The sequence below is a fragment of the Polyodon spathula genome, chromosome 1, assembly GCF_017654505.1.
Source record: "Polyodon spathula isolate WHYD16114869_AA chromosome 1, ASM1765450v1, whole genome shotgun sequence".
NCBI lineage: Eukaryota > Metazoa > Chordata > Actinopteri > Acipenseriformes > Polyodontidae > Polyodon > Polyodon spathula.
The window spans coordinates 8,663,734-8,683,518 of record NC_054534.1 but is presented as its reverse complement, the minus strand read 5'-3'; the positions used below and the strand labels follow the sequence as shown (position 1 = coordinate 8,683,518).

Genomic DNA, 19,785 nt, shown 5'->3' with positions numbered 1-19,785 from the left:
GACCTTTAACTTTAGACTGGAATAATTGCAGGAGTGAAATTAGTTTACAAAGTGTTCTTAAAGTGATGACAATGGTAAGACCTGTAGCTTTTTTATTTTATTTAGTGTGCCCAATTATTTTACTCCTGATTTGCTCCCCAGTTTGGAATGTCTAGGTTTTTTCTCTTCACCTCAGCAATTCCCCACACAGCATAATGGGCATCCTCCGATCTCACGACCAAGTGGGTGTCAGCAAGCTACTGGACTCTGAAGATGTCTGCTCTGAGCTCACTGGGCACGTGGCTGGCAGGGCTCGCTGTAGTGTGATAAGAAGAAACAGTCCCTGCATCCATTTAGTTAAGTTAACCACTTCGATTTGCATAAACCCACGGGAGCACATGGAATCAAGGTAAACACACATTAGACAGCGGATTGAGTTTGACTTCAGCAGTCCTACTTTTTCTTACTTGTTATTATGTAGAGGCTGTGCAATTTGGGACTGAGGGTGAGGATGTTTGCAGAGCAGGAAGCGAAGGGCTTGACAATTCGCTCTCCAGGATGAACTACACTTCATATCAAGAGCAGTTTTGATTATCCACTACAGAGGGTGTACAGTGTGGTGGAAATGTTGTGCTGACTCTGCTATGTGCTTAATGTTTATAAATATCTGAGTCTGCCATCCTGTTATGGTTGTTATGAACATTTATTTGTTATTTAGAGTATTGTAATATAGATACAGCTGTGACCAAAGGTTTTGCATCACCTAGAATTTTAAGATTGAGACATAAAAAAATTTGTTTTAAAAAAATACAACAGATTTGTCCTACTCTACAATAGCTCACAGGGCTATGTACCCCAACATTTGCTGGTGCAGTCTGTTTAATGCAAAAAAGCTTGAGTGGCAAATTTGAGAGTGGCCGCATGCTTTGGGGTTTGATACAGCAAAGTTACCTTAAATTAGGTCTCCTGGAGCCAGGTTTCAAGTCAGTGTTCCTGAAAAAACGGCTTAGTGTTCACTCAGCATTGTGGATGCTTGAAACGAGGAACTGTTGTAAAACTCAGCATTACGAGGATCCCAGTGTTACGATGCTATATATGTATGTATAGAGCCACTTGAGACCTAGACCCGCTCCAATCACCCCACCAAAGATTATCATTAATCATTTGTTCAACTTGCAACTGGTGTACCGTGAACGGCCATTCTGTAATAAATATGTTCTCCTTGCTGTTTATGGCAGGGGCAATGCTTTTCCCTGTAAAAGAAGGGGCCTCACACTTTAAATGGGGCTCCACTATATTGCAATGTGACAGAGATCGAATGATTCTTGGTGTTAGATCTTCCTCCCGACCTGCGAGGCAGCTGCATAAAGGGAACAGAAACGTGAGTGTTTTGTTTGTTTTTGTTTGTCGTTAATAATACTGTGTGTAATTATTTGGATGGCTAACACGATCCGGAGCTGGTGAATACAGTTCTTTAGTGACAACAAAGTGCAGTGTTGTTGATCTGGGTTTAGTGCTGGCCTTTGCTGTCACTAAAGAACCCTATTCACCACGAGCACTAGAGCACACACTGTGGACTGGTGTTTGTGTTTGTGTTTGTGTTACGTGTGGGTGAACTAAAAAAGGAACTGTTATAATTTTGGGGCCAACCCATGGATTACAAATAAGCAATACACGCCGCTGTATTGCTTCATTTCCACTGTTATTATTTACTGTTGTTTTGACATCAAGCCTTTGGATTTAAAAACCATTAAAGAACATTGCACCTGGATTCTAATTGTCTGCATTCATTGATCACCTGCACCTGCACACTGCTAACCACTTTGCCACATGCAACCACATGGAAGTGCTTCTCATTTGAATTTAGTCCATGTATAAAATAAGCGGTGATCTGAATTTAATGAACCACCGCTTTATAAACGAAAGTCCATTTCTCATGTATTAGATGAAAAAGTACAATTACAAGCCTTGACAAACAAGGTTTGAGCTCTGCAATACCGAGGCACACTTCAAAGATCTGATGGAACAGGTGTAGGACTGCCTTGAGCTGTCATTCTTACTGAACCTCACCACACTGAAGGGGCTCCATAGCTGCAGGTTACTTTGAAGCATTGCTTTCCAACACAATTATTTACTGTTGCACTTCCATGTAACTCTGACGCTTGGGTTTTGTTCAAAGCATTTTGAATGCTTTTAGGAAAGCAGCATATTGAAAGCTCTACTGCATTCTATTGCAATCTATTTTAATGGAGGGTACGACAGGGACAGTGTAGTGTTATAGTACACCAGGCATGGACAGTATAATGCAATAGATGCTAAATGCAGTATTTGCCATGCTTCTCATCTTTATAACACCTTTAACAGGATCTAGATGCCAGGAAAGGCTTGTACAACACCTGGGCTTATTAGATTGAACTGGTTCTGAATCATTTCACCCTCACATTTTTAATGTAGGTCCCTTGCCTTTGCCCTTGCCTGTATGGATGGGCCTGTTTATTCTTAACTGCAGGACACACGTTGCACAGAGAAACTTCAGAACGTGTTTGTCATGCAATTCAGTTTTATTAAAAACAAGTTTGATACAAATAAATATCCAGAGGTAAACAAAAAAAAAACAAGCAATATTGATGAATGCATTACTGTACATACACATTTGATGGTATTTCTGGGATGTCAGATATCATACTATCAAAATACCAGAATTTTATAATCACTAAAAACTAAGTCACCCCAGTAAAATTCACTATGATTAGTTTAAGTACATTTTCACATGTTTAACCCTTTCTAGCACTGCATCCAGTATACTGGACAATCAATGAAGTTATCCAGGCGGTGGAGTGTTTTCTAAAGTTCGGTTTCAAAACAAGTTTTATAGTAAGATATGCTGAATATCCTTTCATACTAGTCATCTTATTGTATGTTTCTGGTAGTTTATGGAAATTACTTATTTGGCATTTTATGAAGCATGGAAAAAGAAAATGGTGATATTGTATAATACTGCACACAAACACAAGCATGTATTATTTTATTGAGCTTTATCTGTCAATTATATGATATACATAGAGACAGGTTTCAAAATAATAACACAAAAAATAACAAATACAAAACATCATTTAACCGTAATAGATATCAAAATGATCTGAAAAAAAAGCCAACAAAAACTATTCTGCTTAAAGCGTCTTTTCAGTGGTCTATCGGACTGCAGCACGATGCGTAATCGAGAGAGATCTTACTGGTCTCATCAGTCATTAAAGGTAGGTGGTGGATTTGTGTCCATCACTGCAGCTGGGCAGGGCCAGCGTCTCAGTCGGTGGTGTAACAGAAGTCTTCAACGCTGTTCCCTTTCTGTTTTTCAAGCTCGGGACGTTCAAGCAGCCGGTATTCAAACACAACACGGTTCACAAATCTGCCACTGGACACCATCCTCACAACCGTGTTGTCACACCCGATCTTCACTTCAGCTAGACACAATATACACACTTTTAGGGCACTGGGCACCACGAGGGAAATTATTAAAGTATACATTGTTTGTTTTTTGTAACTCCCAACTTTTTTTAAAATAAAAATTCCAACACTAGGCTTGTATTAAGACAGCATTATTAACTCATTTCAGTTGAAGAGCTCATGAATGAAAAAAGATGTAATGGCATTTATTAAAAATGCTATTTTAAACAAATAGTTGCCCTTATAAAAGTGTACCATGGTATTGCATGTTTACAATAGTTTACCAGGGTTGCAGTATTTTTTAATATGTTTGACCCTACCTCTTTGGGCTTTACAGTGCTTACCTATGCTTTACTTTATTACACATACATAGTCAACATCATTAATATAGTATCTAGAATTACAAGTTGGTGTGGTAAACATAGTAAATGTGGAGTAATATTAATCATGATGTGTTAATTCAGCCCATATACATAATATTCCACATTTGATTAGTTTTATCATTTCCTCAAAAAAAGTGATTCACACTGCCTAAACAATGCACAAACTGTTATGAAAACGTTACTGAAAGTGAATGCCAATCACATGCTTTAAACACACGTCCATCGTCCATGATTTAGGTAGTGTGGATAGGATATAGATGCTCAGGATAAATGTTTAATCTCCTTCAATGTGAGTTGCATTATTCTGTGAAATGAGAGGAACAGAACTCTCACCTGGTCCATTAAATTAATGCAGAGATCAGAACAGAAAACTCACCTGGTCCGTTAAATGAATAGCAGAGGTCAGAACAGAAAACTCACCTGGTCCGTTAAATGAATAGCAGAGGTCAGCCACAGGGAACATCTTGGAGGGGTCGACACCACTGCCTCCCAACAGCTCCACAAAATCCCCTGCTCTCCCACAGCCTGTGATGGGCTTCTAAAACAAGCCCAAACACAATGCCATCAATAAGACAATGGCTTTTAAAAGCCAAATAACTCAGCTCAGATTGGTCATTTGTGACATTCCTTTTTTTGAGACATCACATGCTAAATTACTCTGCAACAAGCATAGGGAAAGTATTGGGACACATTTTAGTTTTAAAGAAGTACAATTGCAATTGATGGCTTGCAGGGTTTATTCAGAATGGAGGTGAATGTGGTCACATTAAAAGTGGGCTGGGCAAAACCCCAAACGTTGTGTAATAACATGTTACAGGTCACAAAATGCTTTTTTTTATACAACTGCTGTTTTGTGTATTTGAATCCTGCACACCCCTAATGTAATAATCATATAGTGAGTGGAATTGTTATCCTGAACCAACCTACACAGCAACTCTCTCCAAGTGTTGTATGCATGTGAGGCATGATTGAGCTCCAGAGCTTTAGGTTCAACAGAACCCTAAACACCCAGACTAGGCATATATTTCTGCATTTGTCTTTTTTATAAAGAACTTTAAGTCACCAAAAAAAAAGATTTAAACATGTGAGGGTATATAGTCTTGTAAAAGGATGCCTGTGAAGTAAGTGCTGCAGGAAATGTAGACTTGTAAAAGGATGCCTGTGAAGTAAGTGCTGCAGGAAATGTAGACTTGTAAAAGGATGCCTCTGAAGTATGTATTGCTTGGTCTGCCCATCACAGTGGTGGATTCTCACCTTTACTTGCAGGTCGTTGAAATGCCCCAGAGTCAGTTCAGTTATTTTGATCTCCACTGGGTAAATGATGGAAAAGCTGCAGTTTCTGTGCTGATGAGGGATGATCATAGTGAACCTTCCCTCTGGGGTCTGGGAGATGACATTGCATGCTATTGGAAGACAAGAGTATGGAGAGGCAAACAAATTGAGTCACACATCACAGCAGGTGAAGATGATCACGAAGTAGGGAGTAGTTGTTTCTTGACCTAGATGCAAAGAAATGCACAGAGTCCTTTTCTCCAGATATTAGTTTAGTTTATTCATATATGCAGGGAATTGTTTTCCTAGTACAGAGCAAGCAGATTCAAAAATGCATACAGAAACAAGCTGTTTAATACCCATTTGGACCCAGGGTCTTCTCTCCCCCGTTCCTTTGTAGGTCCAATCACCACAGGACAACACCGTGTGGGCCACACCTGCAGAGGGTCTGATGTGCAGAGACAATGACATATTGTGTGCTAAAGTGATCTAAAGGTTACTATTGCAGAAAGTAAACTGGTTCTGGCTTGACTGTGTTTATGTTTTGTACTTGTTCTTTTGTTATTTTGTTTTCTCACACTATACCTAAACTATGCTGTCTTGGGTGTATCAATTCCTCCAGTACTGGGTGACTGTGGTTTCTTGAGCTGCTAAACTGCCGGTGTTGTTTTATGCACAAACTTGTGGGTTCAGCTGATATCTGCTGTCAGCACTTATTTCATGCAATCTGGTGCTCATCAGTTTCTTATACCTTCTCTGCAAAACTAGTGTGCAAAGCTGAAAATACTTGCATCTTATGTATCGTTAATTCTTCATTTTCCATGTTCTCCAATAGCAGGTTATTACAAACTTACTACGTAGTGTAATTACTTGTAAAAGCACATTTTAGTACTTTGTGGTTATTGTTGTAAATGTTGTGGTATAGCTGTGATCAGTCTCATATGTGCACTCCCAAGTAAACTATTCTAATGACCAATTCATTAACCCTATTTTATATACCTGTACCTCGGGCACGTTTTACCATTGCTACAATAGTCTTGCTACTGTTAAAATATTGCAAAGATAATGAAAAAACTAAAACACAAAAATCTTCAGTAAATCATAATTATCAGACCATGTTAAAATGTCTTTAAATGGATCATATCAATTGGCATTTGTGCTAAACTGACGCTTTTAAATCTAAAACTAAATCAAATGCATAGGATTTTATCCAGGCTGAACTGGGGTTTTAAATCAATTTAACCTTCTGCAAAATGTTATCATTTTTTTAGGTGATCCATATAGCCTAACTGTTTTTGAAATGTGTGTTCATTTTACCATCATAAAAATATGATTTTTTATTTTGTTAATAATTCATGTTGTACTATATTCTGAACAGGATAGATACAAATCACTGTTCTTTTAGACACCATGCATGCAACATCAAGACAATCTGTATTTGAATGAAATGAATGGGGTGATGCAGGGAGCTGTGACTTTAAAATGCAGTTCAATGCATGATTGTATTTCCTAATGATCAGTTCTGCTCTGCTGCACTTACGGAAGGGGTTGCTGATTTTCTTAATTGTGATGGTGAATCCACTTCCTGGTATGTGAATCCTGAAGAAGAGCATGGCCACATTCTGAGAGGACCTGACTGTCCGCCCGAGGCTGCCTGCTTCACAGTAGTCTATGTATCGCTCATAGGTAGGTAGCGGGTGGTCAAAGGAACTGGGGAATTTTTCCCCTTTCATTATCCAGCCATCAAACGCCTACAAACAGGAAACACAATTAATACCAAGTTAACCAAACAAACAGGGTTGGGCTGCAGTGAACTGGCTTCTATTTAGAAGGGACTCCGCCTTTGGAATTATATACTGAACTGCTTTTATAGGAAAGTATTGTATTGCACATTAGAAAATGGTTGCCATGACAACATTTATTATTGGAGCTTATTAGAGTTCTCTTGGACAATAACAAGTTTAACAATTATCGAAAATGCATACGTTTATGAATGTTCACTAGTACTGTGCTTTATTAGTTGTAATTAAAATTGTTATTTCAGGCTTAAATAAAATAAAACATCCCACTTGTACAAAAGAGCTAAGTTACAATGACAAGACCTAATACCATCAAACTTGCACTTAAATGGGGGCCTAGTTGGTTCCAATTGTATTTGAGTTCAGTTGTTGCTTAACCATTAATCTCGATGTGTGTAGAGTTCTGTTAACATCCTTTTTCATTAACTCTATGGTTGCTCAGGGGCTCAGGGGCAGGGGGGTGACTTACCTTTATAAAGTCACCTCCATTACAGTCTATATTCACAGAACTGTACTCAATGCTGATGATCTCTTGCGGTTCACCGATGAAAAACGCTGCACAGTGAAGCTGTGGGTGATCTGCTGTGAATGTAAACTGTCCTTCCATGGTCAGCATGTCTATACATCCTGGGGGAAAAACAGCAACTGTTTAAGAGGTACATACAGAAGTAACTACTGGGGATGTGCAAAACCACTCCCAGTGAAATTTCCATATAAGGCATAGCGCCACCTGGTGGCAAATTATTAATATTGCATTGGTGAAGAAAATGTCAACATTTCTCTTAATGTAAAATTGTGTTCTGGTCAGTATTGCCCATGCTGCTTATTGATTTACATTTTGAGTTCAAAGGTTTATTAGCATTTGAAGGGACATGATGGGTGCCCCGCTGTAACACTTCAAACTGTAACATCAACACAACAGCCTCTTTAAATTGCTTCTAGGGTTTTTTTTCATCTTTACAAAAAGCAAGCATAAACTTTGCACTAGAGCAGAGGAATCAGATGCATTGTTCTTTCCAGTGAGAATTACAGATCTGTAATTAAGACTCTTACCAATATTTATAAGAGAAACTAGATGCATAGGAAACATGCAGCAGCTCTAAGAAAATACATTGAATATGTCTCCATTGTAAAAGGTGTAATGCACAAAGAAACTTACTAGAACTTCTTTTTCCTGAGTCAGCTAGGTGACTGGTATTTTATATTTCACAACACACAGTAAAGGATCTCAACCTACACTTGAAAAGATGGTCTAGTTTTTTGCACTGGTGAGACAGTAAAGTCTATTTTAATAAACCGAACAGTGGCAGATCTAAAAACCACTCTCCTAAAATCTCTACATCTGCTTTTTTCCTTGAGTTCATTTCACTGTGTTTTCCTTGAGTTTGTTTCACTGTATTTTTTTATTGCATATGCTATTAAGTGCATACAACATTCAGCTCTGGTAGAAAACACAAGTAGGATTAATATAGCGCTAAAGAGCGGCAGAATTAAGATAGGCCCTTAGTGAGTGAAGCAATGTTAGAACCAAGGGAAGAGCTAGGGCTGAAATCACTTGTATGAAAATGACATTTAAATGCATTCATTTATTGGGCAGTTACTCTAGACATTGTACCATTCTAGGCTGTTCAAAGTGCCATCATCTGCCATGTTTTAACACTTTTAATGTAAGTAAAGCAGTCCAGGACTGGTGCTAATCAGGTCTACGAAACCAGCAGTTTATGTGAAGTGACCCAGCCTTGAAAACAAATTTTCTTGAACCAGTTAACTCTACTATTCACTAAACTAGTGGAATATTGGAATGCATGTTCTAATATGTTGGCCAGGTAGTGCAATATTTGCACTATTCAAATTATTGAATTAATGCTATTAGTTGTTAGAATTAAACAGAGATATAATATTTAGGTTGCTATTTTATACATGTTATTTTATTCAGAATGCAGCACAAATGCATGGAATTATGTTTTGTATTGCGCAGCTGATGCTACTGTAGCTTTATTGGAAGACCCGTAGGACGCTGCTACACTACTGCTGGCGTTACCGTTAGGTTGTGTCTGCACTGGGGGAGAAAGTGTTGCCGGAGCACGTTTCATTGAGTTTTGTATTCTAATCCTGCAACCAAAGGGAACAAACCTGTGCCCAAGGAAATAAAGAGTATTGAAGGAAGAAATCTCTTGGACATTGTCCCTCCGAAGAGTAAACTTAAACTTTACCGCCTTACACTAAAGTATTACGTTTTACTTCATGCAACTCTGTCGTGGAATTTATTTATTTTATCTCTACTGTATATATAATCAGATTCTGATGTTGTTAACTGTTGTTAACATATGCAGGTATATATTGTTCTTCGTTGTGCTAGCATATACAACTTTATTTGCGTTACAATTTCAAAAGGGTGATATTGACGTTATTCAGATATATAGAATACTGTATGCTACAAGTGCTTTTGAAAATGTCTGATGAGTATGTAATAATAATAATAATAATAATAATAATAATAATAATAATAATAATAATAATTTACAAGTTACTTACTGAGTGGCCGACGGTAAAGAAGTCCTTCAGATAATCCTCTCCTAATTTCCGAATTAAATATTGGAAACATCCCATCTTGTGTAATATCATTGTCCTGAAAAAATAACATTTAAAGAAACGTTTTGCGGAATTGAGCAATCTCAATGGATGTTTACTTTTAACGGTACTTTTAACGGTACACGTTTAAAAAGAGGCAAATTATTGAACATATAGTTCAAAAGAAGAAAAAAAAATCCCATTAGAACACACGTGAAAACCAGCCAATTGGTTGTGCAATACATTGCAAGCAAGGCATCATCAGGTATCCCTTCATTATACTTGTCTCTCTATGGGATCTCTTGGATACATAAAGATCAAATATAAAATAACACTTTTTAAGAGACACAACAATGTTGAAATGTGAGAGATGGTTTGGGTATGCACAGGTGATGGAAAGAGATATAACACAAGCCATCCTTTGTTTTGTGGTTGATCTATGAATGATTGACTCGATGAATGGGAGGGTAAGGGGAATGGGTACAGGGATGGACGGATGCATGTTCAGCATTAGTATCACAATGCACTTTCTCACCTCGATGTACCTGCTTTGTCCCTTGAGAGCCGACAGGCAGATCAGGAAGAAGTAAATCTGCACTCTAAACGCCACAGACATTGCAACCTCTAGTGTTCGCGACAAAGAGACGAGACTAGGGGCTTTCAATCAGCGCGCTCCTTTTATAGAATTTGATGCCACCTCTAATATAACGCAGTTGGTAAAACTCGCTGTTGAGAATCACGTTACCATAGGCTACTCCCTTGTGCTGCCAAAGGTACGTGGTTATGACGAGGGTAGGGCACCCAATCCTAATGATCAAAGAGACGCGTTCGTCTCTAATGCCTCAGTGTTATTTGACTCCTTAGCATTTCCCCGAAAGCAATGGATGGGTTCACTTGCTAGGACAGCTCACATTTCTCCCAAAAATTACAAAATAAAATCAATCCTCGTGAGCAAGATAGACTTTTAAACTATAAAAGTTTTTACACAAAATAAAGTTCTTTCGAATGTATTGCATTCAGTTAAGCATTGCATTAATATATACTGATGTTAAGCAACTGCTTCAATTTTATAACTCTCTCACACTGATTCATTCAATAATTCATTTATATGTTATTATTGGCCGGCAAATGGCTTTCGATTGTATAGACAGTATATGTAAACAGTATAGATAAAAACAGGAAATAACAATTAAAATGGCATTGGCAATGATTTCACCTTTTAGGGTAATTATAATAGGATAGGATTTTTTTGAATATAAAGTAGCCAGCGCTTACATTTCGTGTTGTGTGTGCTGTTTTGAGATTCATTTTTAAACTCTTATTTGTATTTCAGTCGGGACTTCCCCTGTCTATAGGACAAGACTCTCAACACGTATGCACAAGACACTTTGTAGAGAAGCCATTTTCAGCACCACGCCTCGTGGATAGCCAAAGCAGAGTCGGTAATGCAAATCAAGAAGACTAAACTATACAGCACAATACAGCACGTGTTTTAAACAAACTGCTTCAAAATGAATGACATTCCCGTAGTCTTATCGCAGTAACGGGCAGTATGAGCCAATTTTCAACAAGGCATGGTGGATGGAAATCAGTAGCGGCACCATACCTTCCGACTAGGGATCGAACTTTGCGGGTTTTATTTATCAAATCTACTTAGCAAACAAAATCGGCTCAAAATAAGTTTAAAGGGACGTCATGTGATCAAAAATAAAACCCGAAAACTTCGAGCCCTACATAAAACATTCTAAAATTCACAAGAACTTTCACTTGTTTTGAAAATTGATTGGTTTAAATGGCACATTTAGTTTGACTTTTCAAAGGGAAATATGAAAACATCGACAGTATTTTACAGTAGACTACCTACACACAAGCTTTCATAAGTAATTGCTTTCCCTTCTCACCTAATAGAAAGTGAATAATATATAATGTAATTTTTTTTTATTTACAAACATTTTCCACGCTTATTATTATTATTATTATTATTATTATTATTATTATTATTATTATTATTATTAGTAGTAGTAGTAGTAGTAGTAGTCCTATTTAAATTAGCCTTTCGGATGGGACCGTACCCTGGCAGGTTTTATCTCCTGATCCTCATTAATCGTAGGAGTTAAACTTTTACGATTTTCCCTACCCGAAAAGTAATAGATCATTATATATATATATATATATATATTATATATATTATATATATTATCTAATATATATATATAATATATATAGATATATATATATATATCTTTACGGTAGGATAGCTGTGTTAAACAGTAACCCACGTGACTGCACTGTGGGCCCATGCTAATAAAATGCAAATGCTACAAACGTAATCCCACACATAAAACATGTGAGTCATTGTTTTTATTGACAGCATTTAGCAAAATAAAAATCCAACAAACAATCTGGCACAAACCAGACACTTGATGAGCAGAACTGCACGTGATCAAATGTGCATAGGCACCCACATATATGGTTGCCCACGTGCATGGGTACCCACTTGCATAGGCATCCACCTGCATAGGCACCCACCTGCATGGAATCCCACCTACACGGGTACCCACCTGCACAGACTCCCACCTGCATAGGCACCCACCTGCATGGAATCCCACCTACACGGTTACCCACCAGCACAGACTCCCACCTGCATAGGCACCCACCTGCATGGAATCCCACCTACATGGGCACCCACCTGTACAGACTCCCACCTGCACAACTCCCCCGTGCTCGAGCATCCACTTGCATGGGCACCCACCTGCACAGACTTCCACCTGCATAGGCACCCACCTGCACAGACTCCCACCTGCATAGGCACCCACCTGCATGGAATCCCACTTACACGGGCACCCACCTGCATGGACACCCACCTGCATGGACACCCACCTACATGGGCACCTACCTGCACAGACTCCCACCTGCACAACTCCCACCTGCTCGAGCACCCACCTGCACGGGCACCCACCTGCATAGACTTCCACCTGCACAAACTCCCACCTACACGGGCACCCACCTGCATGGGCACCCACCTGCACAGACTCCCACCTACATGGGCACCCACCTGCATGGGCACCCACCTGCACAGACTTCCGCCTGCTTTCCTACGATTGTTGCTTAATAATTGCATACAACACTCACGTAGTGTAATGGATCACAGTCACACGATCACATACATGTTCATACATTGCACACAAGGGGGTATGATAGTTAATCTTATTTAAGCATTTTTTTAATGTATATTTTTAAGTTACTTAAATTAACTGAAAGGGATCAAAGAAAAGATGTTTGTTTTGTTTTCTTGTTTTTGTTGTTGCTGTTATAAAATTTCAGTTTAAACTATGCATGTTTTTATTCTGTACACTTGGGTCATATCTGACCATATCAGTATTGCAGACCCCGTATTAACAATACAGACTGCACTCTTTGAAATTGTGTGATTGCAGCTGTGTTTTATGATTCTCTCAATAAAGTTGCACAGCAGGTACTGTCCAGTAAAAGGTAACTGTTTCCTTTCTCCATTGTTTTAACCTTTGATCAATGGTACAGCTCTTTTTCACATCAGGAGATCTATTTACACCCCATTCAGTCAGAAATGCATTCCTCTTGCACTCTGTCCCTAGGACTGCTCCTGTTGGTACCTTTCATTGTAGCTGTGTTATTAGCACTGCAATGCATGGAATTTTCTTTAGTTCATTATACTCCAATGACTGCGCTGTAATGTAAATGCCATTATGACTTAGTAATTCACAAGAGTTGCATTAAAAAATTATTTCAGTTGGCCTTTTGAGTTACAATTTTTAAGGTATTTTTAAAGCTATAACAATAATGGCCACCTGATGTTACTGAATGTTAGCTTTTGAGGGTACGACTTGCACAAACACTCAGTCATTCGTTATATCTCCCAAGTGGATGTATTGGAGAGATGACCATGCCATACAAACAAAGTGAGCATGTTTTATTATAAGGATGCTTGAAACCAGATGATACTGTAATAACAACTAGTAAAGTGGGTTGCTAACCATTGTAATGTCATCCTATCCATTCAGTTAGATACACTTTTAATTCATAAGGGCTTGACCTCCTGAAATACTACCAGCCAGTTAACTACTACAGTCTGGATTTCTGGTTCTATACTCAAAGTTGATTGACAGAAATGGTAATATATTCTTAAAGATGCCAACCCAACATGAGGTTGCTTCTGAACAGCATGCATTCACATATACCCACATGCTGGCACCCCCTTCCTCACCAGACAACACAAACCAGCGACTTGTGCTAAAATATACTCAATATTAAAGGGACAGGATAAATTAATTGCATATGAAGGCTTAACTCTTAATCAGGCACCAACCCAGAAGGTGTTTTTGCTGATCTATGAAATAGCCTTTGTCCATATTTGCATGAGCATTCATATATTCATACATTCATATATTGAGCTCACCCACATGCCTGCACTATACTGGCTTAAGAAATGCCAAGAAGCTAAGGGGCTTGCTTGTGTTGATTAATGGATGATTACAGTGGGGGATCCTAATGCCATTGATCACTGAGATGTTTGAATGCCATTCAGGAGGGCAGGTTTGTTTACACTCTTGACCTCACAAGTGGGTGTTAAGAGTTGGAGGTTTACCTGGGGGTACACATGTGTCACTCGTGTAGGCTGCTATAATATAAAGCAATGCACTTTCAGCCCTGCAATGCCCTAGCCACATTTCAAAGATTAATGGAGTTGGTGTGGTAGAGCTGGAAGACACCGGCCCATTGAAGTGCGAAGGCAGAGGACAAGCCAATGATTCTAAGGTGTAGACATACCAAGAAATGACACAAAACAATTATGAACTGCTTCTTTATGCAACAGCTTTGCAAAGTTATAGAAAACTACAATAGCAGGAGGGTTTTTTTTTAAGGGAGGTATAGTTTATGAATAGCAGCTCTGTAGAAGACTCAGCAGCCTTTTCATTATATCAGGCTGGTGAGATATAGTTTTCTGTTACCTCAGGCTCATGATATCCCATTTGTGATTTATGAGGTCTGACACAAACCGAGCATCAGTTTCATATTCTTTATGAAATGAGCCGCAGCGTTTGGATATTTCTGTTTCATATCTAATGTTTACAATTCATGTGTCGCATCGGGCCCTGTTTTTCATGAGACTGTAATGATAAGGCAAGACTTATTCAATCTACTAAGCTCCACAATAATGTAATAATGGAACTTTCTGAAATGATGTGTTTTCCTATTTTTGGTTTTACTATTGAATGAGTAAAACTTTGTATTATTTGCCCCTTAAACTACGTTATTTAACCTTAACTATGAAACATTTTAAAGTTACGCAGCCTAGTAAGAGAACCATAGTTACTGAACACCCGTGAACTTTTAATAAAGTGACACAATTTAGAGATATGGTGAACAATACATGGATATGATCTTCACAACACCAACAGCCTATTTTATAAGGGTAATAGTTGTTCAGCTAAAGCCTCATATAGAGTATGCTCCTGTTGCTTTGTTTGCGCATATGAAATCCAACCACTGTAACTGAAAATCTGGGAAAAATGTAAAAAATAGACAAATGAGTGATTGTCTAACTTAATCAATTACTTTAATAGCCCACACATGCAATTCATTTAAAATATTAAGAGAAAAGTAACACATTAAGATGCCTAATTAAAGCACAAATTCTCACACCCAGAGGTTTCCAAGGATATAAATGATGAATCGTGAGATGCTCCAATACGTTTTCACACTGCCATACAGCAAGCTGATCAGTGAAGACTCCATGCTCCATGGATTATGAGACATGGTGTTTCTATTGGTCCCTGAACCATGTGGTTTTCAGAGCTGGGATGTTGTTTTGAAGCTCCAGACCAGCCCTTATTGGTGGGCACCCTTTGAAACCATTTCACTGTAACATGATTGTTCAATTTGGATAATTATCCACCTGCTGTACAGGTTATTTTTATTTCTTCAGCATGTTTTTGTGGACACATCAGTCTATAGAGCCCCTGTGGTATTGCCACAGTCCCACATGATTTACACAGAGTCTGTTTTTTTGCACAGCCCTGTTTCAAATCGAATCATCTTGCATTTCCAGGCAGCAGGGGACATGATTAATAATACTTTTAACCTTTTCACTTCTCCCACTTAGAAATAATGAAGTTGCACTTCAGCAGAGACAGAGTGGGGGAACATGCTGAGGGAAATGTCAGATTTTTCCAGCAACGGATCTTAATTTAAAATTACATCTTGATTCATTTCCATGCCAGCAGGCCTGAGAGGCATTTGGCATTCGCACTTGGGGTTATATTTGATCTAATATAAAATACAAACATTATTAATGCACAGTATGCAAAGATTAGAAAATGCATTGAAACATATAACTAAAAGTAGACACACATTCCCACTCTCTCTCTCTCACACACACACACACACACACACACAGATTTGTATTGATGCAATATCTACCTACATACATTCAGACCCCTCCAATGCTGTGGTTCTGCTTGTGCTTGTGTTCATGATACCAGGCCTTGTTTTCTTTTACCCCACTCCAGCCCACAACTTTTGTTTGTCTCATTGTTTTTTTTCTCATAAGTCACATTCTGAAACCAACACTTTTGCTTAGTTAGTTTATCAACATTAAATATATGTTATTTCGAGAAAATAAGACTTATTTTTTTAGGCGCTTTTATCCTGACTCAAACACCTCTGCTCTGGCCTATTAAGCAGGTTTGAGATTCCAACAAATTGTTTTGTTTATTAATGAACTGGGCTGGACTGAAATCCAGGACTCCCAAGGCGAAAGGCTTGTGAATGAACTCACAGCATTGCTTCGTACACAATCCTCTCGGGTTGAACGAGACATGTTCTGTAGCTTTCAAAAAATGGTAGTCCTTGCTGTATCTATGGATGTGTATAGGGATTTTCTGTTTACTACCATTGTAACTGGAAATGTCAGCAGTGATTCAGCTTGAGGAGTCTTTTGAGAATCTGCTCTGATGGGTGATATAGGACACTAGTTAGTAAGTTAGGGAAATCATAATCTAAGCAGAACCAGCAGTAGAGAATTATGCAAGTATCCTATGAAAATTAAACAGTTAATGAAATCTTCTGAACTTGCAGATGTTATAAAAACATTCCCTTGAAGCTGAAGACTGTGCAGTAATAAACTACAAATGAATAACTGGAAACCATGAAGAACAAATTCCTTATTAGCTTTATTAATTACAATATATATATATATATATATAATATATATATAATATATATATATATATAATATATATATATATCTATATATATATATATATATATATATATATATATATATAGATTCTAGGATATAGATATAGAGAGAGAGAGAGAGAGAGAGAGAGAGAGAGAGAGAGAGAGAGAGAGAGAGAGGTTTACAGATAGCTAAAAGCATTTCCATACAGCCTTGTCATTCCGATGCTGGCGTGTTACTTTCCCTTTTTTCTCTGCTCGAAAAAGTCGTTGCAGGCGACGGTCAGAGCTGCCACCAGCACCACATACTCGTTGAAATCCACCTCGTTGTCTTGGTTGGAGTCCAGGTCCTTCATGATCTTATCCACCAGCTTCGGATCCTTTTGGGACTGAAACAAAAGAGAGAGGAAAATGGACTCAAGCACTGTACCTCTAAATTAGTTCCTAATTTAGAATAGGGTCCTAGAGCTCCCCAGGTTGCAGCCGTTCTGGAGTACAACAAAAACTGGCTCGTCTTGCAGACACTGCAGATAAGGGTACTCTATCCCCAGGAGGCACAGCTGAGCCTCTGCAGTACAATAAAGACTGGCTTATCTTGCAGACACTGGAGGTAAGGGTACTCTATCCCCAGGAGGCACAGCTGAGCCTCTGGAGATGCATCTGCAGTTGCAATAGGAGGCTATTCTCATTTCAGATCCTCGAATAAACAGAACACAACAGTGTGATCATCTCCTATAGTAAACACCAGAGTAGCTATCGCTGTAATATCTATCCATGGGGATTTTATAGAAAAACATGTTTAGACCAGAACATCAAAAGATAATCGATGCCAAGCATTAACAGTACAATGCTACGTATTATCGTAATAGCATATATTATATATATATATATATATAATATCTACCCAGATCCGAAGGATATAGATATTATATATACTTCTAGGTCTCTCTCTCTCTCTCTCTCTCTCTCTCTCTCTCTCTCTCTCTCTCTCTAAATATATCCCATGGATGTACACAAAACCTTAATGTGATTAAAAAATATTTACTTCAGGATGTCTTGGACAAACAACCCTACTTCAGCTGTGTGTGAAAGGAAAACTAAACACAGTGCAGTAAACTTGTTATTTTTCAAGAATTGAACAAGATAAAAAGTCTTAACCTATATATATTAATATATATATAAATTATATATATATATACTTTTATGATAAAGATATAATCTTATTGAAAGAAATGTATTTTTTGTAAAAAATGTTAAAATAAAGTCTTGATTTTCCTTTAAAAAAAAAACAAAAAAAAAAAAAACAACGTAAATCCTGTGGATGAAATGGTTAACTAAAGTTCATAGAGCTCGACTTGGCTTCATTAATAAACTTAAATTAAATAAATAAACTATAAATTTAATTAATAAACTATATATAAAAAAATTTAAAAAACACCTTTGCGTCTAGCTAACATTTGCCGGAGACAGTCTGGTAAGATTAGCTGCTTCACAATGTGGAAAGCGGCTCGGCATGACTACACTGTGTCTAGCTATAGTCCCGCAACACAGCAGCATTAACAGCGCATTCACGGCCAGTCACAGTGGCTTACCGACAGAAAGTCACTGAGCTCACTGCTGAGGAGCTGCTTGAGCTCCCCCTTGTTGAGCTTGAACTGGTCTCCCTCTTTGCCGGAGTAGTTGTGGAAGACAGCGATCAGGGTGTCCATGGCACTCTCAAGCTGGGTAGGCATAGTGATGAGTGAAATCAGAGGAGAGCTGAGGAAGCAAATACTAGATTAATACACAAGCCTTCTTCAATATACAAGACAGAGTTTAACAATGAAGACTGAATCAACGCAACCTGAGGGACTAGACATGTGTGGCTATTTCAGATAGATGTCTGCTGTCATTCACGTCCCCTATAAAGCATAGCAAAGTATAAGCACACAGAGGTCTGCCAAAGCATAGGGAAGCATTGTAAAGTACATAGAGGTATGGTAAAGCATAGGGACGCACTGTAAAGCAGAGAGAGATGTGATAAAGCATAGGGATGCATTGTAAAGCCCAGAGAGGTATGGGAAAGCACAGGTAAAACCCAGAGAGATATGGAAAAGCATAGGTAAGCACAGTAAAACCCAGAGAGGTATGGGAATGCACAGGTAAGCATGGTAAAGCCCAGAGAGATATGGGAAAACATATTAATAAACATGGCAAAGGGTAAACTATGTTAAATTCACAGTATTAGTATGGGAAAAGCATAGGGAAAAACTGTAAACATACAGTGCAAAAACTACCATGTTAACTTTTCAAAGGGCTGTATTGAAAAATACCATCAGAAGCTGAGAGTTTCTTAGTACAGGAGACTGTTAATATAGGGTTTACTTTATTGTTTTCTGGTAGCCCTCTTGAAATAAGCTTCAGTATTAAATACTGCCCGTTTATGATCATGGAACACATGGACTAAATTAATTTGCAACAGACCAATCATAAGCACCAAGTAACAGGACAAAAACATTGCTATACTGTACAAGCGTGAAAAAGATACTAAGACTGCAAAAACAATATCTGAATGAACAGTGCTGGAGAAAATGAATGCAATAGACTTACCAAGGCTGGAGTTCAAGAAAGAGCTGCAGATTGTGAACAGCTACGACACTACCTGTTTATAAAGGGGTTTCTGTTGAAAAAGTCCCACCCAATCTTAGATACGTTAATTCCACAGGTGACTCACCAATAGCAACCATGCAGACGAGTGAATACTGCTCTGTTCCAGGTAAACAGGGTGCTCTAAATGCTGTCCCTTGACTCTCAGCCTCCTGTTTGTCATCCAGGTGTAAACAGCTGTCGAGGTAGAGTTATAGTGTGTCTATCCTGTCCAGGAGCAAACATTTATAATTGCTAGATTATCTGATAGGCAATTAAATAAATTCATGTACAGTGTCTGAATATAATTAGATGTAATAAAATATGACTATCCATACATCCTCATTGTGCTAGCACAAGACCTAATTAGCTTTTGTTTTTTCCATAGTAATCCAGCCTGCCACACTTTTTCCTGAATGGAAAAACAAGGTAACTGTTAAAGATCTTATAAGAAGCGAGTTTGACTCAGGAAGTCCTGGATTCATTTTGTCAGT

The 19,785-nt window shown here is 38.3% G+C and overlaps 2 protein-coding genes across 3 annotated transcripts; both read right to left on the bottom strand.

Moving 5' to 3' along the window:
- Positions 1 to 2,716: 2,716 nt before the first annotated feature.
- On the bottom strand, positions 2,717 to 10,093 carry LOC121330278 (corticotropin-releasing factor-binding protein-like). Its single transcript, XM_041276705.1, has 7 exons — positions 9,984 to 10,093; positions 9,413 to 9,506; positions 7,347 to 7,504; positions 6,619 to 6,829; positions 5,061 to 5,209; positions 4,227 to 4,344; positions 2,717 to 3,440 (listed from the first exon to the last, which is right to left on the bottom strand). The coding sequence occupies exons 1-7, from the start codon at positions 10,062 to 10,064 to the stop codon at positions 3,283 to 3,285; spliced, it is 969 nt and encodes a 322-aa protein (XP_041132639.1). The 5' UTR covers positions 10,065 to 10,093; the 3' UTR covers positions 2,717 to 3,282.
- A 6,722-nt stretch (positions 10,094 to 16,815) lies between these two features.
- Positions 16,816 to 19,465, bottom strand: LOC121330149 (protein S100-Z-like). 2 transcript variants are annotated; one of them, XM_041276573.1, is made up of 3 exons: positions 19,380 to 19,465; positions 18,259 to 18,424; positions 16,816 to 17,055 (listed from the first exon to the last, which is right to left on the bottom strand). In XM_041276573.1, the coding sequence occupies exons 2-3, from the start codon at positions 18,397 to 18,399 to the stop codon at positions 16,903 to 16,905; spliced, it is 294 nt and encodes a 97-aa protein (XP_041132507.1). In that variant the 5' UTR covers positions 18,400 to 18,424; positions 19,380 to 19,465; the 3' UTR covers positions 16,816 to 16,902. The 2 variants fall into 2 exon arrangements, with proteins under 2 accessions (XP_041132507.1, XP_041132434.1); XM_041276500.1 differs by lacking the exon at positions 19,380 to 19,465 and adding an exon at positions 19,256 to 19,351.
- Between the last annotated feature and the right edge of the window lie 320 nt (positions 19,466 to 19,785).